This window comes from Labeo rohita, chromosome 1 (assembly GCF_022985175.1).
Source record: "Labeo rohita strain BAU-BD-2019 chromosome 1, IGBB_LRoh.1.0, whole genome shotgun sequence".
NCBI lineage: Eukaryota > Metazoa > Chordata > Actinopteri > Cypriniformes > Cyprinidae > Labeo > Labeo rohita.
Window position 1 is genome coordinate 5,082,577 of NC_066869.1, and position 20,655 is coordinate 5,103,231.

At 38.3% G+C, this 20,655-nt stretch overlaps 2 protein-coding genes across 2 annotated transcripts; both read left to right on the forward strand.

Annotated features, from left to right (window-relative positions):
• Positions 1 to 2,517: 2,517 nt before the first annotated feature.
• LOC127164258 (microfibril-associated glycoprotein 4-like) lies at positions 2,518 to 5,515 on the forward strand. The gene is made up of 5 exons (XM_051108104.1): positions 2,518 to 2,569; positions 2,656 to 2,856; positions 4,816 to 4,912; positions 5,000 to 5,167; positions 5,247 to 5,515. Exons 1-5 carry the CDS (start codon positions 2,564 to 2,566, stop codon positions 5,498 to 5,500), a joined length of 726 nt encoding a protein of 241 aa, XP_050964061.1. The 5' UTR covers positions 2,518 to 2,563; the 3' UTR covers positions 5,501 to 5,515.
• Positions 5,516 to 14,201: 8,686 nt separating this feature from the next.
• Positions 14,202 to 15,301, forward strand: LOC127164187 (microfibril-associated glycoprotein 4-like). Its single transcript, XM_051107967.1, has 5 exons — positions 14,202 to 14,222; positions 14,301 to 14,510; positions 14,591 to 14,687; positions 14,775 to 14,942; positions 15,030 to 15,301. Exons 1-5 carry the CDS (start codon positions 14,217 to 14,219, stop codon positions 15,284 to 15,286), a joined length of 738 nt encoding a protein of 245 aa, XP_050963924.1. The 5' UTR covers positions 14,202 to 14,216; the 3' UTR covers positions 15,287 to 15,301.
• The last annotated feature ends 5,354 nt before the right edge of the window (positions 15,302 to 20,655 follow it).

Consider the following 20,655-nt stretch of genomic DNA (forward strand, 5'->3'; position numbering starts at 1 on the left):
AAATGTCTACTAACTCTCAGAGCAGACTGTTAGGTTAGGTTTAGGGTTAGCAGAATAATTTGGACGTATACTTGCAAAGTTTAAAAGAGTGTTAGAAGATATTAAGCAGAAAGTCTACTAATACTCTAATGACTAGTTGACATGCAGTTGCAAAGTTACTTACTGTTAGTAGCGGACTATCAAAATAAAGTGTTACCCTGACTTGTTTTGAAAGTTTTAATTCTGACATAAAACCAGAACAATAACAAGAACATACAACAATGCATAAGAAAGCGTTACGCTTCAAACACATTTAAAGTCAGTAAGATACTATTCTAAAATAAATGATGTAAGGATGTATGACTTCTGAACTCTGATAGATGGTTTGCAACATGACTGTTTTGAAAGAATTTAAGTTCCAATTAAACATCACCTCATAACTTGTGGTAGCGAATTAAATATCAATAATCACAGGTTGTACTAGCAACTATTTGTACATCATCAGCCTCAGGTATCCATGCACAATCACAACAATGGCTTACATTCGTCATGTTAGTGAGTGTGGCTAATGGTAACTGCTTTAACTACTTAAACTTAAAAATGGAGCTATATACATTTTAGGCTAGTTGAATGATCTAGTAAAAGCTGAATGAAATGAAACGATCAGCTGCACGTACCTCTGACTTGAACTGCGGCCGTTCCCGCGCTGACGTCGTACATCCAGGTAAGCACGCGCTTCATACGCCCACAGCAGGTTATGATTGGTGAATTGTAAGGCTCAAATCTGATTGGCTAAAGAGAACGCCAGACACACTGATGAAATGGAGGTGCGTTCACGCCATTTTGGAATTGCTGTAATTACGAGATTCCAACTTGTAAAAAACGTTCACATCCTTGTGGAACTCCTAATTACAACTTGTGAACTGGGAGTCTTCTGAGAGCTACGACTTGTACCACATGACCGCTGTACCAGCGTAGGCTCTGTTTAGGCGTTGATAGTGTTGCCATAGAAAAGCATAATTCTGAACAGCTCCAAGTAGAATGTCACGTTTTATCTCGAAATTACGGTAATTACGATATGGCGTGAACGCAGCATAAGACCTGCCAGTAAAGTCTCAAAATACACATACACCAGGGGTGCCCAACCCTATTCCTGGAGATCGACTTTCCTGCAGAGTCTAGTTCCAACCCTAATCAAACACACCTGTCTGTAATTATCAAGTGCTCCTTCAGATCCTAATTAGCTGGTTCAGGTGTGTTTGGTCAGGGTTGGAGCTGAACTCTGCAGGAAAGTCGATCTCCAGGACCAGGGTTGAGCACTCCTGACATACACAAATCCAAGGTGACGTTTTGCAAATGCACATTCAACAGTCAATTTGTAAATGTAAAACAATGAAAACTTTGTGTGCTCACTTGTGTGTGTTATCAATGTTTTGCGTTTGTGAAATGCATTTTGTGTGTGTTAATTTTATGAATATATGAATTGCTGTTTGCAAATATATAAACTTTTCTTTGTGAATGATAAATAACTCGTGCATGAATAAAATTTTGTAAATGCATTTAATTTGAGACTACTCTGAGTCCTGATTTTTGGCATAAACAGACACTCTTAACAACTTAAAGTGTGTGCACTAAGTTAAATGTGTTCTTAGGAACTCAAACATTTCCTTATTTAGTCAAGGATTCGTAAGACATCAACCATGGCTTTCAGCAAAGAAAGGTCCAGGGTTACAGCTCTGTACTCTAAGAAATCGTAACCTATATTTACATGCATGCACAATGGGGTTTACAAGACAAATATTTCAATGTTTCACAAGGGAAGAAATTTATCCAACAACCACGAAGCACTTTTGAAAAAAGTAAAGTTGCATTTGTTAAAAGAAAGTATTTATCTTGTAATAAACTTCACTTATTTAATCTCTTTCTAGCTTGGCAAATGTGCTGCATATACAGTGCTGGGTATTGGAAGATACATTTAAAATTTAACATGCTTCTCCTGAAGACTGAAGAAAGAGCAACCTCTGAGCAATAAAACATTTTATAATGCATTTTTGAATGAGGTTACAGCAAGACAATGAAGAGATCTCCCAAGTTTCTTACACCACATTTTCATTTACGACTCCTTTCTCCCAGAACCTTCCCATGTCTCATTTGTCTCCACTATTTCTCGTAATTTTAGAAGGGAACATCTGAGACACTGTTGATACTAAAATGAGAGATGCATTAGAATCACAACTGTGTCCTGAGCTATTTATGTGCCAGTTTTCACAACTTTTGACCAAACAGTTCTATGGACTTCTACTCAAGAAGAAGAAGAAAAACAATATAGCCCAAGAGCATAAATTCAGTGCCAAGGCAATGCAGCCAGAGCACATACATCTTGTGACTGCATGTTTAACTTGCATTTAATTTGCATCCAAAATATGGTTCTTTGTAATGTAAATTTCTATGTTAACACAAAGGAGGAGTCTGACAATCTGACAGATTCAAAGAGTGTTTGTGTTGGACTAAAGAATACAAATCACACTACACAAACAGTAGACAGCCGATCTCTGCTGTGATCTACTGAGGAGAGACTGAGGAGATGGCAGTAAGTTCATCAATAACTCTACATTCCTAGAGGTGGTTTGAGCTTCATTTCAGTTGACGTGCATCTCTTTCTCTCGGTCTCTGTAGATGATGCTGTTTTTGGCGGCTTTTCTTCCGGTTGTGCTGATGAATGAATGCAATCAGGATGAACACGACTGTTCTGACGTCTATAACTCAGGAGAAACAGTAAGCGAGATTTACTCCATCTATCCAGCAGGCGATGTTTCTGTCTTGGTTTACTGTGAGATGATCTCAGATGGGAACGGTGAAGACCAAGGAGGATGGACGGTACGAATGTGACTTTTGATCATCAAACACACATCACAACTTTTATTATGAATCATATATTTGTCATGTGTCTGTTCTGTTTTGGTTTAGTTTGGTATTTCTTGTTTAACTGGACCCAGTTTCCTTTGCCCCATTTTCTTTGCACTTGTCAGCTTCTGTGGTCTCTGATTAACTCACACCAATTCTGTTTCGATTAATCCTTGGATGTGTATTTATGCTCTCAGTTTTAGTCAGCTCCTTGTCTGATATTGTTTGTATACATTTCAGTTGTTGTGTTGGAGCTCCTGTGTATTCCTGTTGGATTTATTATTAAAAATAGTTTGACAGATATTATCTTGCACTGTGCACATTATACAGCATGTAACACGGACCTCCAAAAATGGATTTACCTGCTGTAGGTTTCCTTCTGTTTGAGCATGGGGATCGCTGTCTCGAGGACCACACAAAGGATTTTTTTGATCTAGCATACCTGACCTGCTATCGGGACAACTCCTTGTGCACATTTTATTATGCTAGACTGAACACCTCAGTGAAGGCTAGGCTGTCTGGGGAAAGTCCTTGAGGGAGCTTTGCAGCTTATGTAAATTGGGTAATGGTTAGGTGCAGCTTGGACATGACCACCAGCCCCACTCCTGATCTAGTGTGCAGTCAGCCATCACCTTGCTCCACAGAGCCATTGCCAGAACCCACGGCAGATGGAGAGCCTGAGCCTTTCGTGATACACAAGCCAGCGCAAGGGATGTGACTGAGCCCATGACTGACCTGGAGCAAGAGCCTTACGTTTCGTTTGACCAGATGTGTGATCCGACAACAACAAGTGTTGCAGTGGGACATCTGTCCTTAAACCGAGGTCCTGATGCTCTGTGGTCATTAAAAAATCCCATGACACTTCTCGAAAAGAGTAGGGGTGTATCCCAGTGTCCTGGCCAAATTCCTTCCTCTGGCTCTTGTCAATCATGGCCTCCTAAATATCCCTATTCATTGAAATGGCTCTTTCACCCTCTCTCCTCTCCACCTGTAGTGCACTAGTGCCTGCACACTGGTGGTGATTGAGGAGAGATCCCCCTATATGATGACTGTAAAGTGCTTTGGGTCTACGGCAATACACAATAAAAGCACTATGTAAATGCCTTATTCATTCATTCATTTATTTATTTATTCCTGCTGTGGAGGATGAGCTGCAATTGACCTCTGTGGTTTGGCTTTTTGAATTATTTGGAAGAACATTCCCCCCTTTTCCTCGTATCTGTGGTTCCACCTAGTTCAGAATCTCCTGCGTCCCCGTTGGTTCGGTCCAGTTTGAACTCTCCAGAATTCCCACCCAGCCTCCCTCTCCTGGTTCCTTTTCCAAAGCCAGCCAGTCCATCGGCCTCGCCTCCACTGTTTCCCATCAGCTACTGAGCTGTTCTGTGGTCTATTCCACTCTTCTCCATGGATCCGTCTTGGGCCTTACGGCCCTTAGCTATGTCCTGGCAAGTGGATCCTCTAGCCCCACTTCAGGTCTCTGAACTCTGGACTCCACCTTGGCCCTCCGACGCTTCAGCTCTGCCTCGGCTACACATTCTCTCGGCTTCACGGGGGTCCGTCAGTCATTGGACTCTGTCTTGGTCAGTCATCGTCCTGCCTCTGCCATGGTCTTCAACTCTTCTGGCTTCGCCTCATCCCACTATCCTTTTGCCTCTGTTGTGCTAATTCTTGCCTCCACCTTGGTCCTCATCCACCTTGGCGAGCCCCAGTTTCCACCTTGTTCCTGCAAGCCTGCAGCTCCGCTTCAGGCCCCCAGTGTGACCCCAGCTCTCTGTGTCCACTATTATTTATATATTCTTTAGTTGTTATGTTGTGTTCTGTCATGCTAGCTCATGTGTACTCCTGTTGGATTTGATTGTCTGTTTTGGATTCTCCTGCGTCATACACGTTACTGCACAACACTATACAATATTCTATTTAAACCCATCACAGGTGATTCAGAGGAGAATGGACGGCAGTGTGAATTTCTATCGGCCGTGGAATCAGTACAAGAGAGGATTTGGGAATGTGGAGGGTGAATACTGGCTGGGTAAGATCTCACAGCGTGTGTCCGTTTGTGTGGATGTTCATGTCCAGTGTTTGCTTGAACGTGTTCTTCATGTGCGTGTGTGATCAGGGCTGGAGAACATGTACCAGCTGACATGCAACAGGAGCTATTTGCTGAGAGTGGATCTGGAGGACTTTGATGGAAATAAAGTTTTTGCTCTGTACTCGTCCTTCTCTGTTGGTCCTGAAGCTGATGGGTACAGACTACATGTTTCAGGATTCACTGATGGAGGAGCTGGTAGGATTATTTCATTCATACTCATGAAAACTCATTTCCTTTGTGTTATTTTCCTCAGTGATGTGCTTCCTGTCTACAGGTGACTCTTTATCTGGCCATAATGCATTCAGGTTCTCCACCTTTGACATGGACCAAGATGTCTATGAAAATAACTGTGCCAAAATGTTTCTTGGAGGATTTTGGTACACAGGCTGTCACAACACAAACCCCAATGGTGTGTATTTATGGGGTGAAGATCCCACCCATTACGCTATTGGAAACATTTGGTCATCGTGGAAGGGTTACGCGGCCGGTATGAAATCCATCAGCATGAGGATCAAACGTGTGTCTTAGACATTTAAACAAACATTACAAATAACAAAACAATCAAATTAAGGTTTAAGGGTTTCATTTCCTCTGTTAACTGTGTAACTGTGTACAATCAAAACAATCAAATGAATGTCAAAGTGTATGACGAACATATGACTGTTTATGAATTGTTGTTCTTTGTTTTGGGTCACCACTTTTAATTTACAACTGACATGAATCAACAATTCATACATTTCAAACAAACTCTTGCATTGAAAGCATTATATCAGATGTGTTTATCTCCAAAACAGGCACCAGAAACGCTAAATGAGAAATTCAGTGGAAACACAGCTGCCGATAAACCATTATAAAAAGAGGTAAATAAATGTAGAAAGATCAAGGTAAATCAGTGTGATATCAATTCAGAAAGTGTTCATTTTAACCTTGTGGAAAATGGAAAGAAATTGCCCCAAAATGTATTTGACATTCTGTCAAATGTCATCTTACCCAACCTTACATAAAATAATAAATACATTTATTACAGTTTGCATATTGCATGTTTCACTGACTGAAGAAATAACTCACAAAATGAATCTGAATAAAGGTAAATAAATGAGTGAGCACAGTGGTTTTTGCAGTGAGAGCGTCAATGGAAGCCTCTCATCTCATCTGATGGACACACACTGAGTCTGCATGTGAAGCCTGTTGTCTGTCAGCAGGAGGAGCCTTCAGTCAACGTCTGGAGGCTCTTTAGAATATGCAGGTTATTGCTTCTTTAGCTCCTGACAGTAATTTGTGTTTTAAGCCCTATTCAGGCGGAACTAGTTTTACAGGGGGTCGTTAGAGAAATTTTTGTTTCACAGACGTACTTTGCGATTTTAATCCCGTCCGACTCTGCCACGTTTGTTTTTCTCACACAACCTCTGTAATAATTCCAGAGCAAATCACCTACTGTTTTTCGGCAAACTTTCAGAAAAACGAATTCCGTCCGAATGCAAATGTCTATGATTGCTGACGGTATTTTTTTCACAACGCGTTTCCTTGTGTGTTTTGGCCAACGTGAATTACCGTAGTTGCTCTTACCATATGCATTTTTGATATGCATGTCTCCTGGCAAAGAAATAAAAGATGACAAAAATAAAATCAAGAGCTCAGGAGATCACGTTAACTGCTGTAATATCAGCGTCAGGTCAGATTACTCACATTAATTTCTGCACTCAGTAATGTTACATAACGTTTAAATTGTACATTTGTGAATATTATAAATTAAACATTGTTTTATTACAAATAAATAAAAATATATAAAATAGTAAACTAGTAAACTAAAGTAACCACACATTAACCATTGTTTTGCTATACTTGCCATACAGCTTCACCATGGTATTTGTAGTAAAACTGTTTATACTACAGTAATTAATCTGACTATACGCAATGCACGCATGAGTGCGTGATCTCTGCATCGCCCAGATGTATGAAACAGACCCTCCCGCCTCTGTAATAAACACGGGGTGCTACTCATTTCTTATTTGTGTATCCTCGTTTCCTTGCTTCCTTTCCTCTCGACTTAGCGCCACCCCTTCAGGATGCAAGGGAAGGATGCAAGGAAAAGACGCTAGGACGGTGGAATCAAAGGATGAACATTGGAATATTCTTGACCACTCAAGCGGCACTTCAAAGCGTCATCAGATGTATCAGCTGCATAATAAATATGAATAAAGCAAGACAGCCTGTAAATATATGATATTATTTATAGGGGTCATCGGATGAAGTTCACTTTTACATGTTGTTTGAACATTAATGTGTGTTGGCAGTGTATGTACAAATCTACCCTATAATGATAAAAATCCATGCAGTGATTTTTAATTAATCTGTAAAAATAATATTCCCTTTTTCAAATCATTCTCAGATGCCTGTCGTTGTGGCGTCACATGACAGAGGACACTCCCACGATAGTTGATCGACATGAGTGTTTTACCTCAGATCAGCTGTAACAGTCCGACCTCTTTGTTTCGATGCGGAGCAGGGATGTAAGTTAGACAAGAATATCTCTGATTGAGCGATTCAGTGGATAGTGGTTGTCATTTACTTCTGACATCTGAGCCGCTGAAGATGCAGTGGATTACGTTTGTTTGTGAAGGGAATGCGGCTCCTGATCTACATATATCCGTCTATGTTTGCGCAAATCATTTGTGATCCAGCTTCACTTACAGCATAAGTGAGTATAAGGGGTTTTTTTATGAATCCTTGCGATCGCCTTTCCTAATAATGTGCTAGTTAGCAAATTTGGCGGCTAAATGCAGCTAAAGTAAACAGGCTCGTCACTCCACAGAGAGAAGAGAGGGGCGGGGCGAGCAGAGCTCATTTGCATTTAAAGCAGCCTCGAACAGAATGAGATGATTTTTGCAGAGCTGATTTTGGCAAGGTAAAAAGGGTGTTGTTTTACACAACCATTAAGAATTTTTAACCAAAGTATATTATAGACTTTTCATTAAGACCCTAAAGAATCATATCAACTTGTGGAAAATGGGCATCCGATGACCCTGATGCAAAGGTACAATATAAATGTAAATTATTACAACAGATGTGAAGGGGGAGGAAAATTTAAACATGCATCACGTTTAGTCGACAAAACACTTCCGCAATTGAGATGTCCTACAAAAGATGGCTGAGCTCGATCGGTTTCCGGGTCACAGGATGGAGGATGGAGGAGCGAGGAGACGAGGAGGTATATTGAGCAGCACCCATGAAGATGTTAGTCCCGTCCGAATTGATACACGACAATCGCAGACCTCAAGTGATAAGAATCAAAACTCAAAACTTCTCTGTGAGAAGAACTTTGAAATGCGAGATAAATGAAAACAAGTTTCCATGCCTGGATTATGCTATTACATCATACTATATCAGTGTCTTCTTTAAATTCTTAAATTCTAAGAAAACTTCATATACATAGTAAAATCTCTCGTAAATGTCACAGTTGCTGGAAGTAGCAAGGCGCAAGAAGCAGGAGTAGTCCAAATAACAGTCTTTTATTTATACTCCACCAAACGAAAACACAAGGAAACTGGTAGCGGAGTAGCACAACACGTAAACACAACCGAGAGCAGACAAAACAACCAGGGGAGAACACAGGACTTAAATACTAAAGGTAATTAGGGAGACTGAAACAGGTGTGGAGTACTTAATCAAAAAACATGGAAACAAATGAGGAACTGAATAAAGAGACAGGAACGCAAGAAAAACAAAAGACATTGTGGCTAACACAAGATGGCAGGTATTTCCTGGCCAGGTTTTCTAATTTACTGGGTTTTGGCTTTGCTAATTTAGTTGATATTAACAAAAACAAACAAACAAAAACACCTTGCTATGTGTACTGTGCTAGACTGAGACTTCTCACGGCACTTGTATACTGTTGCCCTCCTGTTGGCCTGATTGCTTCCGTTGCTCTCCTCATTTGTTAATCACTTTAGATAAAAGCGTCTGCTAAGTGATTATAAATCTAAATGTAAATGTCTAAAAAGTCCTACAATTCGCCATGAAAACCAGGAAGCACAAGGACGTGCCCGTGGTATGCATTTCAACCCACCATGAGCTCCAGAATCAAAGGTGAAATTTTAATTAATGTTCAAAGGTTATTAGCAGTATCACTTTTTTCTCCTTAGACAAAAACTCTCACATTGGTTTTCTTCAGTGTTGAAGTTATGTCAAAAACACACACCATGCTCAGATCTCCCTCCTTAGCCAGAAACTGTGGTGCTCTCCCAGATAGCACACGTACATCTGCAAGATGTCTGTTAAAGATCTCTTGATCTGGAAAGCATCTGCTGTGTACAATCATCTGGTAGACGTCTGCAAGATGTCAGTTTTACATACATTCTAAATCATAAACATCTTAAAGACATCTAATAGACGTCTATTTGAAACATTAAAAAAATATGTCTTGCAGATGTCAAATAGACGTCTCCAAGATGTACGTGTGCTATCAGGGCTTACGTGTGCTCTATTCTAAAGTTTAGAAGCGATCTCAACAATTTTACAAAGACATTTTATCAAATGTCTTAACGTGAACTCAGACTTTTTTATAATACTGCCATATAGTATATATTACAAATCAAAAGTAGTCACGGATTTAGTCATAAGCCATTCATGGTTACTGTTCCTGTAATAAGACTTCTGTAAGTCAGCTTCAGTAAAGGTACATGATTATTTCTAAGAACAAATGATGTGTCCCATGCACAGCTCTATACTCGTACTGCTTGTAAGGAAGTTATGACAAACACTTCAGTGTTAAACAAACATTTAAACATTTACCTTAAGATGATAATAAGATTAATACATTTAGTCCCAATCCCAGTTTTACTGTATACCCCTTCACCTATACTGCCTCTACGCCTACTCCGTCCCCTTGGCCCTTGAAACAGAGTGGCAGAAGGGTAGGGGTGAAAATATTCCCTTAAGACAGGAGTGCTCAACCCTGGTCCTGGAGATCGACCTTCCTGCAGAGTTCAGCTCCAACCCTGAACAAACACACCTGAACCAGCTAATTAGGATCTGAAGGAGCACTTGGTAATTATAGACAGGTGTGTTTGATTAAGGTTGGAACTAAACTCTGAGCAGTGCTTATATTCAAGCAGTTCCCACAGTTAAAAGAAGCCGACTGTGGATGAGAATATAAAGTGAGTACTGATGGGACATTGTGTTCGGCGTCACAGACGATGAGTGTAAGGACAATTTTAGAATAACATTCAAAAACAACAGCTTGTTCCACGGGCCATGCGTCATTATGATGTTGTGATGTTATGTTATGTTATGATGTCATTGCACGAGTAGTATGTTTTTTAATCAGATCAAGTGTTTACATGTCCTATTAATTGAATTAGAAAAGGTCTACAACCCCCCCTTCCAATCCAATCAAAATTTCCTTCAAGGACCAACTCAGTCAGATCAATTAAGGTGTTTACATGAAGGCTTGATTGGTAGTATTTTTTGGTTGCATGTAAACGTAGATACTGTGACTTCACGACATCTGGAAGAAGCGCACTCTAGTGCAAATGAGCCGTTTGTTGTAATTCTTGAAAAGTGAATTTTAAGCTTTATAACTTTTTTTTTTTAAGTTGACTGAACTTAAAATTTTAAGGCAGCCAGGTTTACAAATTGTTTTTTACAGTGTAGAGTTGAAAAACTGAATAAGCATAATAGGACCCTTTTAAAATGTAACAACATACAAAATCATAAATAAAGTAAGAGCAAATGGCCCACCTTGTTGGCAGAGGCTATTAATGCTAACGCTGCTCACCAATGTGTGGTTGGGGTAGATAACATGACAAAAGATGCCCATTAAAAACTAGTAGCTTTGGTGTAGCGGGTAAGGCGTTAGTTGGTAACTTTTGACATGATCGACACAAGTTCGAATCTACCTTTTGCCAAACTTATTCTTTTCCCGGTTTTCTCCTTTTCCCTTTCACATATCACATCAAAAAGACATTTATTGTAAATTAAAATGAAGGAAATATTTGCAAAAAAAGGAAACAAAATGCAGCATGGACTGAACTGTTTATCGGGTAGGTTAAGCGACGGCTTTATAGTCCTAATGAGGCAGCATCCATCTAATAATTAAAAAAATTTAAAAAAATAATATATATATATATATATATATACATATATATATACAGGTGCTGGTCATATAATAGAATATCTTCAAAAAGTTTATTTATTTCACTAATTCCATTCAAGAAGTGAAACTTGTATAATGTAAACATTCATTCCACACAGACTGATATATTTCAAGTGTGTATTTCTTTTAATTTTGATGATTATAAATGACAACTAACGAAAACCCCAAATTCAGTATCTCAGAAAATTAGAATATTACTTAGGACCAAGAAAGGATTTTTAGAAATCTTGGGCAAATGAAAAATATGAACATGAAAAGTATGAGCATGTACAGCACTCAATACTTAGTTGGGGCTCCTTTGCCTGAATTACTGCAGCAATGCGGCGTGGCATGGAGTCGATCAGTCTGTGGCACTGCTCAGGTGTTATGAGAGCCCAGGTTGCTCTGATAGTGGCCTTCAGCTCTTCTGCATTGTTGGGTCTGGCATATCGCATCTTCCTCTTCACAATACCCCATAGATTTTCTATGTGGTTAAGGTCAGGGATACCATGGTCCTTAAACCAGGTACTGGTAGCTTTGGCACTGTGTGCAGGTGCCAAGTCCTGTTGGAAAATGAAATCTGCATCTCCATAAAGTTGGTCAGCAGCAGGAAGCATGAAGTGCTCTAAAACGTCCTGGTATACAGCTGCGTTGACCTTGGACCTCAGAAAACACAGTGGACCAACACCAGCAGATGACATGGCACCCCAAACCATCACTGACTGTGGAAACTTTACACTGGACCTCAAGCAACGTGGATTCTGTGCCCCTCCTCTCTTCCTCCAGACTCTGGGACCCTGATTTCCAAAGGAAATGCAAAATTTACTTTCATCAGAGAACATAACTTTGGACCACTGAGCAGCAGTCCAGGCCTTTTGTCTTTTGGCTTGACACAAGGAATGTGACAGCTGAAACCCATGTCTTGCATACGTCTGTGTGTAGTGGTTCTTGAAGCACTGACTCCAGCTGGAATGAATGTATACATTATACAAGTTTCACTTCTTGAATGGAATAAGTGAAATAAATCAACTTTTTGAAGATATTCTAATTATATGACCAGCACCTGAATATATATATGTATATATATAAATTATACTTAATACATTATCATACCATACTGTTTTATAATGTACTATAATACTTTTGTACATAGTATAATTAGCATCTAACTGCTACTTGTTGAAAAGAAAATACTGCTATTTTCACATACTGCTATTATCACTATTTGCATATAATGCAAATAGCCACTGCCTAAATAAATATAAAATAATATTCATTGTTTGTTTTCACAGGTTTCTTATCAGATACTGACTAAACCAATATTTTATGTCCTGAATAAAATTACATGGAACATGTGATATTTTGCATAGTTTTGTGTAACACTCATGGGCCGTTGCTGTTCTGTGGCTCAGTCACAGGTATCACGACCACCAACTTTACCTTTCTGTCATCAACCTGAGGCTCAGATCCTCTTCCGGCAGAATGCGCCACACAATAAGCCCTGACTCCGGATCATGGCAGTCAGCTGATCTTCCAAGAGGACAAACATTGAACATCACTATTCTCAGTCATTAGTCAACCTGTTTTTTGTTTAACTGGAGTGTGTCTGATGACACTACGTTACTCCAGGATGTGCTGTAGGACAAAAACCGCATCAGCGTTCCCTCCTTCATTAGTTAAAATATCTGTTCTTGTGCAGTATGACTCGTTCGAAATGTACATTTTACAAACATTGTACAAATGAATTTTCCAATTTTTAAATTTCACTAAAGACTGTGTTTTAAATAACAGGGAAGCACACTTGTCACCTTTTGGAAAAATCCAAAATGTGATTTGTGTAGATCTGATTTTTTTTTGGTTGGTAATTCTGACTCCGATGTATTCTATGCAACCGGCCACAGGTTTTGGATTACAAAGACAGAAGTTTCTATTTCTACAGTGGTGTTTTTCAGCATCGAGTATGGACAGTCAGAGGTGTTTCCTGTAGGTTAGTCAGAATCTGCTCAACATCCCTTAAAACACTGTAAGGGAGTTTTTTTTTTTTTTGAGGAATTTTACTGACTGCACATAAGGAAAGTGCAGATTGGTTGTAGAAAAGAGACTGACTGTGCAGCGTGTGGTGAGATTCCAACAGGACTTTTCGTGTGAGCCCAGTCAGTCACACTATGAAGGGAGCGATCTTTCTGTATATTCTGCAATCCATTTATAAATTAAAGTTCATAACTTGTTTGTCAGGCAGACAAAGACTGTTTATTGCAAAGCGTAGCAGCGCCTTCAGTTAAATATAAAGTCACTTCATCTTTAACACTCTTTAAGTTTTCATCAGTCACAAGTGTTGTGTACTTGTCTTGTCTCAGTCTCGACCGCATTTGTACTCCGTCTCGTTTCTGTCTCAGACTAAGAGGACTTTGGATTTCATTTCAAGACTATGGAGATATTACACAATTACCAGTGGATTGTCTGAATTATTTGTTTCCATCATTAATGAGACTGGATGTAAAACTTCCTGATTCAAGTGCAATCAATAACTTGTTTTTGGTTTCTTTTGATACTGTTGTGCTGAGTCAAAATTTAATGGGGAACTATTTCACCACAATTAATACAAATGCTCAGAAAATTTAAGATATGCTTGCAAAAAAAGTACTTGTATGAGATCTTGTTTTCATTATCATAACATGACATAATTAAGCAATACCATAAGAGAGTTGTTTTTACAAATATGAGCACGACTGCAAACATGATATTGATTTTAGTTATCCAACAAGCAGTTTTAGTTTTGTTGCATTTTTCCATCAATGTATCTGTCACTACATGTTTATCTTAGCATTTAGATTGACATTTTTTAATTTTATTTATTTTTTTTTTTTGCATCCAAAATGTGGTTCTTGATAATGTAAATTCCCTCTGTAACAAAGGAGGAGCCTGAGAATCTGACAAATATATAAACAGTGTTTGTGTCAGACTGAACAACACAAACTGTGAGTAACGGCTTTATTCATTTACCTCACAGAACATTTATACAACTTTTAGAAAACAGACATAATATGAAAACAGTTCTATAATTTTATGTAGATAAAAAAGGTTCTCTGCTCTGAAGAAGAGATTGAGAAGATGGCAGTAAGTTCATCAGTAACTCTACATTATTACAGATGTTTTCAGCTTCGTTTCAGTCTGACGTTCATCTATTTCTCTCAGATGATGGTGTATTTGGCGGCTCTTCTTCCATTTTTACTGGTGAGCGGATGCAGTCAGGATAAAGACATGCCGGTCGACTGCTCTGACGTCTATAAATCAGGACAAACAGTCAGTGGGATTTACTCCATCTATCCAGCAGGTGATTTTCCTGTCTGGGTTTACTGTCAGATGATCTCAGATGGGAAAGAGGAAGATAAAGGAGGATGGATGGTAAGAATGTGACTGTAGATCATTAAACACACATCAGAACATTGATTATGAATCATATATTGTATATAAACCCATCACAGGTGATTCAGAGGAGAATGGACGGCAGTGTGAATTTCTATCGGCCGTGGAATCAGTACAAGAGAGGATTTGGGAATGTGGAGGGTGAATACTGGCTGGGTAAGATCTCACAGCGTGTGTCCGTTTGTGTGGGTGTTCATGTCCAGTGTTTGCTTGAACGTGTTCTTCATGTGTGTGTGTGATCAGGGCTGGAGAACATGTACCAGCTGACACGTAAGAACAAGTACATGCTGAGAGTGGATCTGGAGGACTTCACTGGAAGGAAAGGTTTCGCTCTGTACTCGTCCTTCTCTGTGGATTGTGAAACTGATGGGTATAAACTGCATATTTCAGGGTTCAAGGATGGAGGAGCAGGTAGGACACTTTCATTTACATTAAAAATCACACTCAGATGAGTAAACGTATACCTAATATCCTCAATAATGCGCTTCCTCTCTGCAGGCGACTCTTTATCTAGCCATAATGGATTCAAGTTCTCCACCTTTGACAAGGATCAAGACACCTTTGATAAGAACTGTGCCAAAACATTTCTCGGGGCATTTTGGTACGCAGCCTGTCACAGTACAAATCCTAACGGCGTGTATTTGTGGGGTGAAGATCCCACCATTTTCGCCATTGGAAATGTTTGGTACACCTGGAAGGATAGTCATGCTGTCGGTATGAAATTCATCAGCATGAAGATCAGACGTGTGTCTTAGACCTTTGAAAAAAAATTACAGTGTTTACAAAAAACAAAACAGTCAAATTAAGATTTTAGGGTTTCCTTTACTGTTAAGAGTGTAACTGTGCGGTGAATCATGTAAGAATATATACGGCTGTTGTGTACTCTCATCAATTATTTTCTTCATTTTTGGGGGTGGGGGTCACTTCTTCAAATTTACAACAGAAACGAATCAACAATAAACTTCAATAAACTGCATCAATGAAAGGCATTATTCGTTAATGTGGATTTTTTGTTTAAACTTCACAAACATCAGAAACAGTAACTAAAGAATTTCGTTGAACTGCTCATGAACTGATAATCTTTCTACACTTTCCCTACAAATAGAACCCTATATATGTAAAAGAACAATGTGTAATTTTTCTAAACAGATATCCCAGCTAATTTGTCAGCAAAAGTTCACATTTTACACCATGTTTTGCATCAGTCAGCAGACTTTTTACCCAGTGGTGTAATTGATTTAGTATGTAAGAGCACTCAGGTTCATTATGAGCCTACTAACACCTAGCTAACAAAACATTGTTCTAATGCAGTGGTGGAAACCTCCGGTCCTGCAGAGTTCAGCTTCAACCCTAATAAAAATAAATAAATAAATAAATAAATAAAACTCATCTGCCTGTAGCTTCCAAGTAATCTTTTAGACCTTGATTGGCTTGTTCAGGTGTGTTTGATTAAGGTTGATGCAAAACTCTACAGGGCTGATATTCACCACCCCTGATCTAATGTGACGGGTGCAAACAGAGAATTTCAATTTAATACTCAACTTTATTAACAGACCAAAAAAGCAATGAAGTTGGCTCTATATGCAGATAAGAAGTTTTTAATATAATATATCCAAATGTGAAACAAACCCTGACATGAACAGAGAAATCTGGAACATGACGCCTATGAATACAAAAAAAAAAAAAGAAAGAAAAAAAACAAACTACAAAGGGCCATAAGAAACAGTAAATACACAACTAATCAAGACGAATCAAGGAACACCTAAGCACAGTTAAGACAGGGATAACAGAAAGAGAACTACAAAAACCATGAACAAAACTACCAGTGTGACGACATTAACAATAGAAAACACAAGATTCAAAACAAGAAATGTGATGCTAATACAAAACAAACACCTGACACAAGCTTCCATAGTGTCTAGTATTTGCATAGTCAGAAAAGGCTATTTACTATTCCAGAGTGTCACGATAAGGAGATGCATGATGTGGTGTTTGTTCACCCAGAGCAACAGTTTTGGTTGGTTTAGATTATAGATTACAAGAATATAAATTCAGCTGATAGTAAACTGTAATTGGCTGTTAATGTTGAAAGCCTGTTATTGGTTACAAAAACAAAGGGGTGTGGCCTGTAATTGCTTGCAGGGGTTAGAGAGCTGATGCAATATCAGTCTTTTTCCTGCCAGCTTTGATGTCGATATGGGGGTTGTAGTTCTGAAATAAAAACCTTTTATTTGGTTACTCCCGTTGTTCCAGTGCCGTGTTTCAGTAAAACCTCTAAACAAACCCTGACTGTCTCTAGACAGCACACATGACTCAAGGAGTAGATATGAAAGGAGATACTCACGCAAACACCATTAGTATGGGACAAAAACTAGCAAACGGCTGAACTGAACAGATTTACACAAGGGAAATTAATAAGGGACAGGTGAACATAACTAGGGCATGATGATGATAGATGTTTATGATAGAATGGATTATTAGCTTTTCATGAACCCCAGTTTGGGAAACCTTGCTCTATCCACCATACCTTGCAATGCAGAAATAAGCTATTTTCTGAAAATGTACAAGGTTTATGATTCATTAACTGCTATAGGTTAATGACCGGAAGAATAACAAAGTGCAGTAAATGGTAAAACTACAGCCTCATTACCAGAAAAGTTTGAATCTATAATCTTTGTCTATAATCTTCTCACTTTTATTTTGCCTCTGAGCCAACTTTTTTGGAGTGTACTGCGGCCATCAAATTTTACAATTTGTTCATCTTTACAAAATGCTATTCATTTAGTCAGTAAAAACATAAAAAATCTTGTCTTTGTGCATTTGTCTTTTCTAGAAACGGAGCTGTAATCTAAAGAACCTTCCACCAAAGAACCTTTTGTCAAATATAAAGATTCCATTGATGTTAAAGCTTCTTCATGGAACCATAAATGCCATAAAAATCCTTTATTTGTAAAAGCAGGGAACACATTAAGTGTTTGGAGTAAAAAAAAAAAAGTGTTCTTCATTTCTATCAGCTTTGGAGAGCACAGATGAAGAAAACATGACATTTCAGTGAACAGTCTGTCATTGCTGGTTTTTGTGGAGATGTTTCAGTGCACTGGAATGATCTGGACTCAGAATGAATGAAGATGTAAGTCTGCGTGTGAAGCCTGTTGTCTGTCAGCAGGAGGAGCCCTCACTCAGCATCTAGATCAGGGACAGGCAGCGTTGGTCCTGGAGTGCCAATGACCTGCAATGTTTAGCTCTAACTCTAATCAAACACACCTGAACAAGTTAACCAAGGTCTTTAGGATGACCAGAGCTAGAGGCAGATGACTTTGTTTTTCAGTATTGGAACTAAACTCTGCAGGACATCGCCACTCCAGGACCAACGTTGCCTATCCCTGATCTAGAAGCTCTTCAGAATATGCAGTTCACTGCATCTTAAGCTCCTGACAGTAATTGTTGTTTGGTGCTTAATTATATAGAAACACATGCATCTTCAAGTGTTTCCATATGAATAAGCCTTACCGGCATTCAATGCCTTGTTATAGAAGCTTATTTCTGCCATAGAATAAATAAATAAAAATGTATCTGTGACTTTTTATCTCACAATTATTTTATTTATTTTTTTTTTTTTCAGAATTCCGAAATGAGATATAAATTTGCAATTGTGAGGAAAAGTCAAAATTGTGAGATAAACAGAAACAACACCTTATGAGACACTGTATATCTTATCTTTAAATTATGTCTATTATATCATTGGCCACTTTAAATTCTTAAATTGTAAGAAATATTCATGTACATTTTTTTTTTCACTGAAAAGCCATGTACACTGTAAAAAACAATTTGTTGAGTCAACTTAAAATAATTTGTTACCTGCCTTAAAATGTTAAGCTCAGTCAACTCAAAAAGCGTTTATTCAATGTTAAGTTGTACTAAGTGACAACTTAGATACTTGAGTTGATTCAACTTAAAAATTTAAGGCAGCTGGGTTACTTACCTTGCTTTGAAGTTTAACAAACACAAATATCTAAATTGTCACTTAATACAACTTAACATTTCAAGTTGACTAAACTTATTTGAGTTGACTGAACGTAAAATTTTAAGGCAGCAGGTAACAAATTATTTTAAGCTGACTCAACAAATTCTGTTTTTTGTTTTTTACAGTGTAAGAACTGGTTTGTAATTTATTAGAAGTCATAATAGTTCCATAATATTCTTCTATAATATTCATCTGATTTTACCTTAAATGCATTAGAAACACGACATAAACAGTACTTTAGGAAGGTTTTTACGTTTTATATTGTGACTTTAAGCTAAAATGCTTTCACATTTTCTTTGTTTTTTTCTTCACATTAATCTACACTCCATAATGACAAAGAAAAAAAAAAACTAACATAAGAATTCAGACACTTTGCTATCACTTTGGTGTATGACATTTCTCTGTAAATTTGGAAATGTGAGATGTTACTGCACATTGATTCAGAGTTTATCTGTGGGAAATTCATTTGAATAGACATGTTTGTAAAGGTACACATCTGTCTATATAACATCTATCAGATGAAAATGCATATCAGAGTCAAAGGAACTGCCTGAAACAGGAGTGTGTTAAGGCGCAGATCTGGGGAAGTTTGCTTGCAGAGTTTTGCCAGATATACTCTGAACCAATATTTAATGTCTTGAATTTGAGTCACATGACTTTTAGCTTTGTGTGTGAATATGTAAACACGCATCCTCATAAAGCACTATTGTCTGTTCCTTTCATCAGCAGGTTTTGCTTCTTGGCTTATAAACAGCCAAGAATCTGTAATGTCTACAAAAAAGTATACAAATTTTTAAAGGTCATAGTTCAGAGTAAGAGGATTTTCTCATCATGTTGACATTTTACATTTAAATAAATTCTTCCACGATTCATGTAAATGGGTAATTGGCATTATGGTGTTCAGGCAGAGCTGTACTGCTACTAACCGCAACCAGAGGTAGTGGACAGTGGAACGGCCTTTAGATATAAGGGTTAGCTGTGACATACAGCACTGGATGAGGCCCATGCAGCCATTCAAAAGGTGCGTCAAGGTTTTGCTGCCAGCCCACACGGAATTCCACCAGAACTATTGAAATGCACATTAGCCCTGTCTGCTGAGCTCTCCACAAACCATTTTTGAGTGTGGTCTTCCGGACATGCTCCCGCTCAGTGAAAAGAAGGCAAAAAACTAAACTGCAGAACTTGGGCAGTGTACAAATCTGTAAGGTACACAGACTGATATCTCATGCCAAATCGGCCTGGATGCTTAAAGGAGAAGTCCACTTCCAGAACAACAATTTACAGATAATGTACTCACCCCCTTGTCATCCAAGATGTGCATGTCTTTCTTTCTTCAGTCGTAAAGAAATTATGTTTTTTGAGGAAAACATTTCAGCATTTTTCTCCATATAATGGACTGATATGGTGCCCCGAGTTTGAACTTCCAAAATGCAGTTTAAATGCAGCTTCAAACGATCACAAATGCGGTTGTAAACGATGCCAGCCGAGGAAGAAGGGTCTTATCTAGCAAAACCATTGGTTATTTTCATAAAAATAATACAATTTATATACTTTTTAATGTCAAACACTTGTCTTGTCTCACTCTGCATGGACTCTGTTTTTTCCAGTTCAGTTAGTGTATGTGGAAAAACTCCCATCTCATGTTCTCCCTCAACTTCAATCGTCCTATATCACTGTTTTACCTTTTTTGTTAAGGGTGTTTGATCTTCTTTGCATGTTCACTTTTTTGTGAGCATTTGAGATTAAAACGTTTTTAAATTGTATTAATTAAATGAAAATAACCCATTGTTTATCTAGATAAGACATTTTTTCCTCGGCTGGGATCATTTATAAAACTATTTTTGAAGTTTACACCAAAAAAAAAAGAGTTTCAATTTTACATCTTCCTTTCAAGAATATATGAATTCAGGGCCAAGCACCGAAGACAGCACAAGCACAGCATGTAAAGCCAGAACGTCAGACAATTCAATTCAATTCAATTCAATTCAAATTTATTTGTATAGCGCTTTTCACGATACATATCGTTGCAAAGCAGCTTTACACCAAATTGACATTTTTACTATATATGTAGTAGTAGCTTGATGTACATATGGTAGAGAT

Bases quoted from the DNA above. Each gene is read 5' to 3' on its own strand.
- LOC127164258 (XM_051108104.1), top strand. The intron at 4,913-4,999 runs GTAAGATCTCAC...GTGTGTGATCAG, and splicing joins GGAGGGTGAATACTGGCTGG to GGCTGGAGAACATGTACCAG. The intron at 5,168-5,246 runs GTAGGATTATTT...TCCTGTCTACAG, and splicing joins ATTCACTGATGGAGGAGCTG to GTGACTCTTTATCTGGCCAT.
- LOC127164187 (XM_051107967.1), top strand. The intron at 14,688-14,774 runs GTAAGATCTCAC...GTGTGTGATCAG, and splicing joins GGAGGGTGAATACTGGCTGG to GGCTGGAGAACATGTACCAG. The intron at 14,943-15,029 runs GTAGGACACTTT...TCCTCTCTGCAG, and splicing joins GTTCAAGGATGGAGGAGCAG to GCGACTCTTTATCTAGCCAT.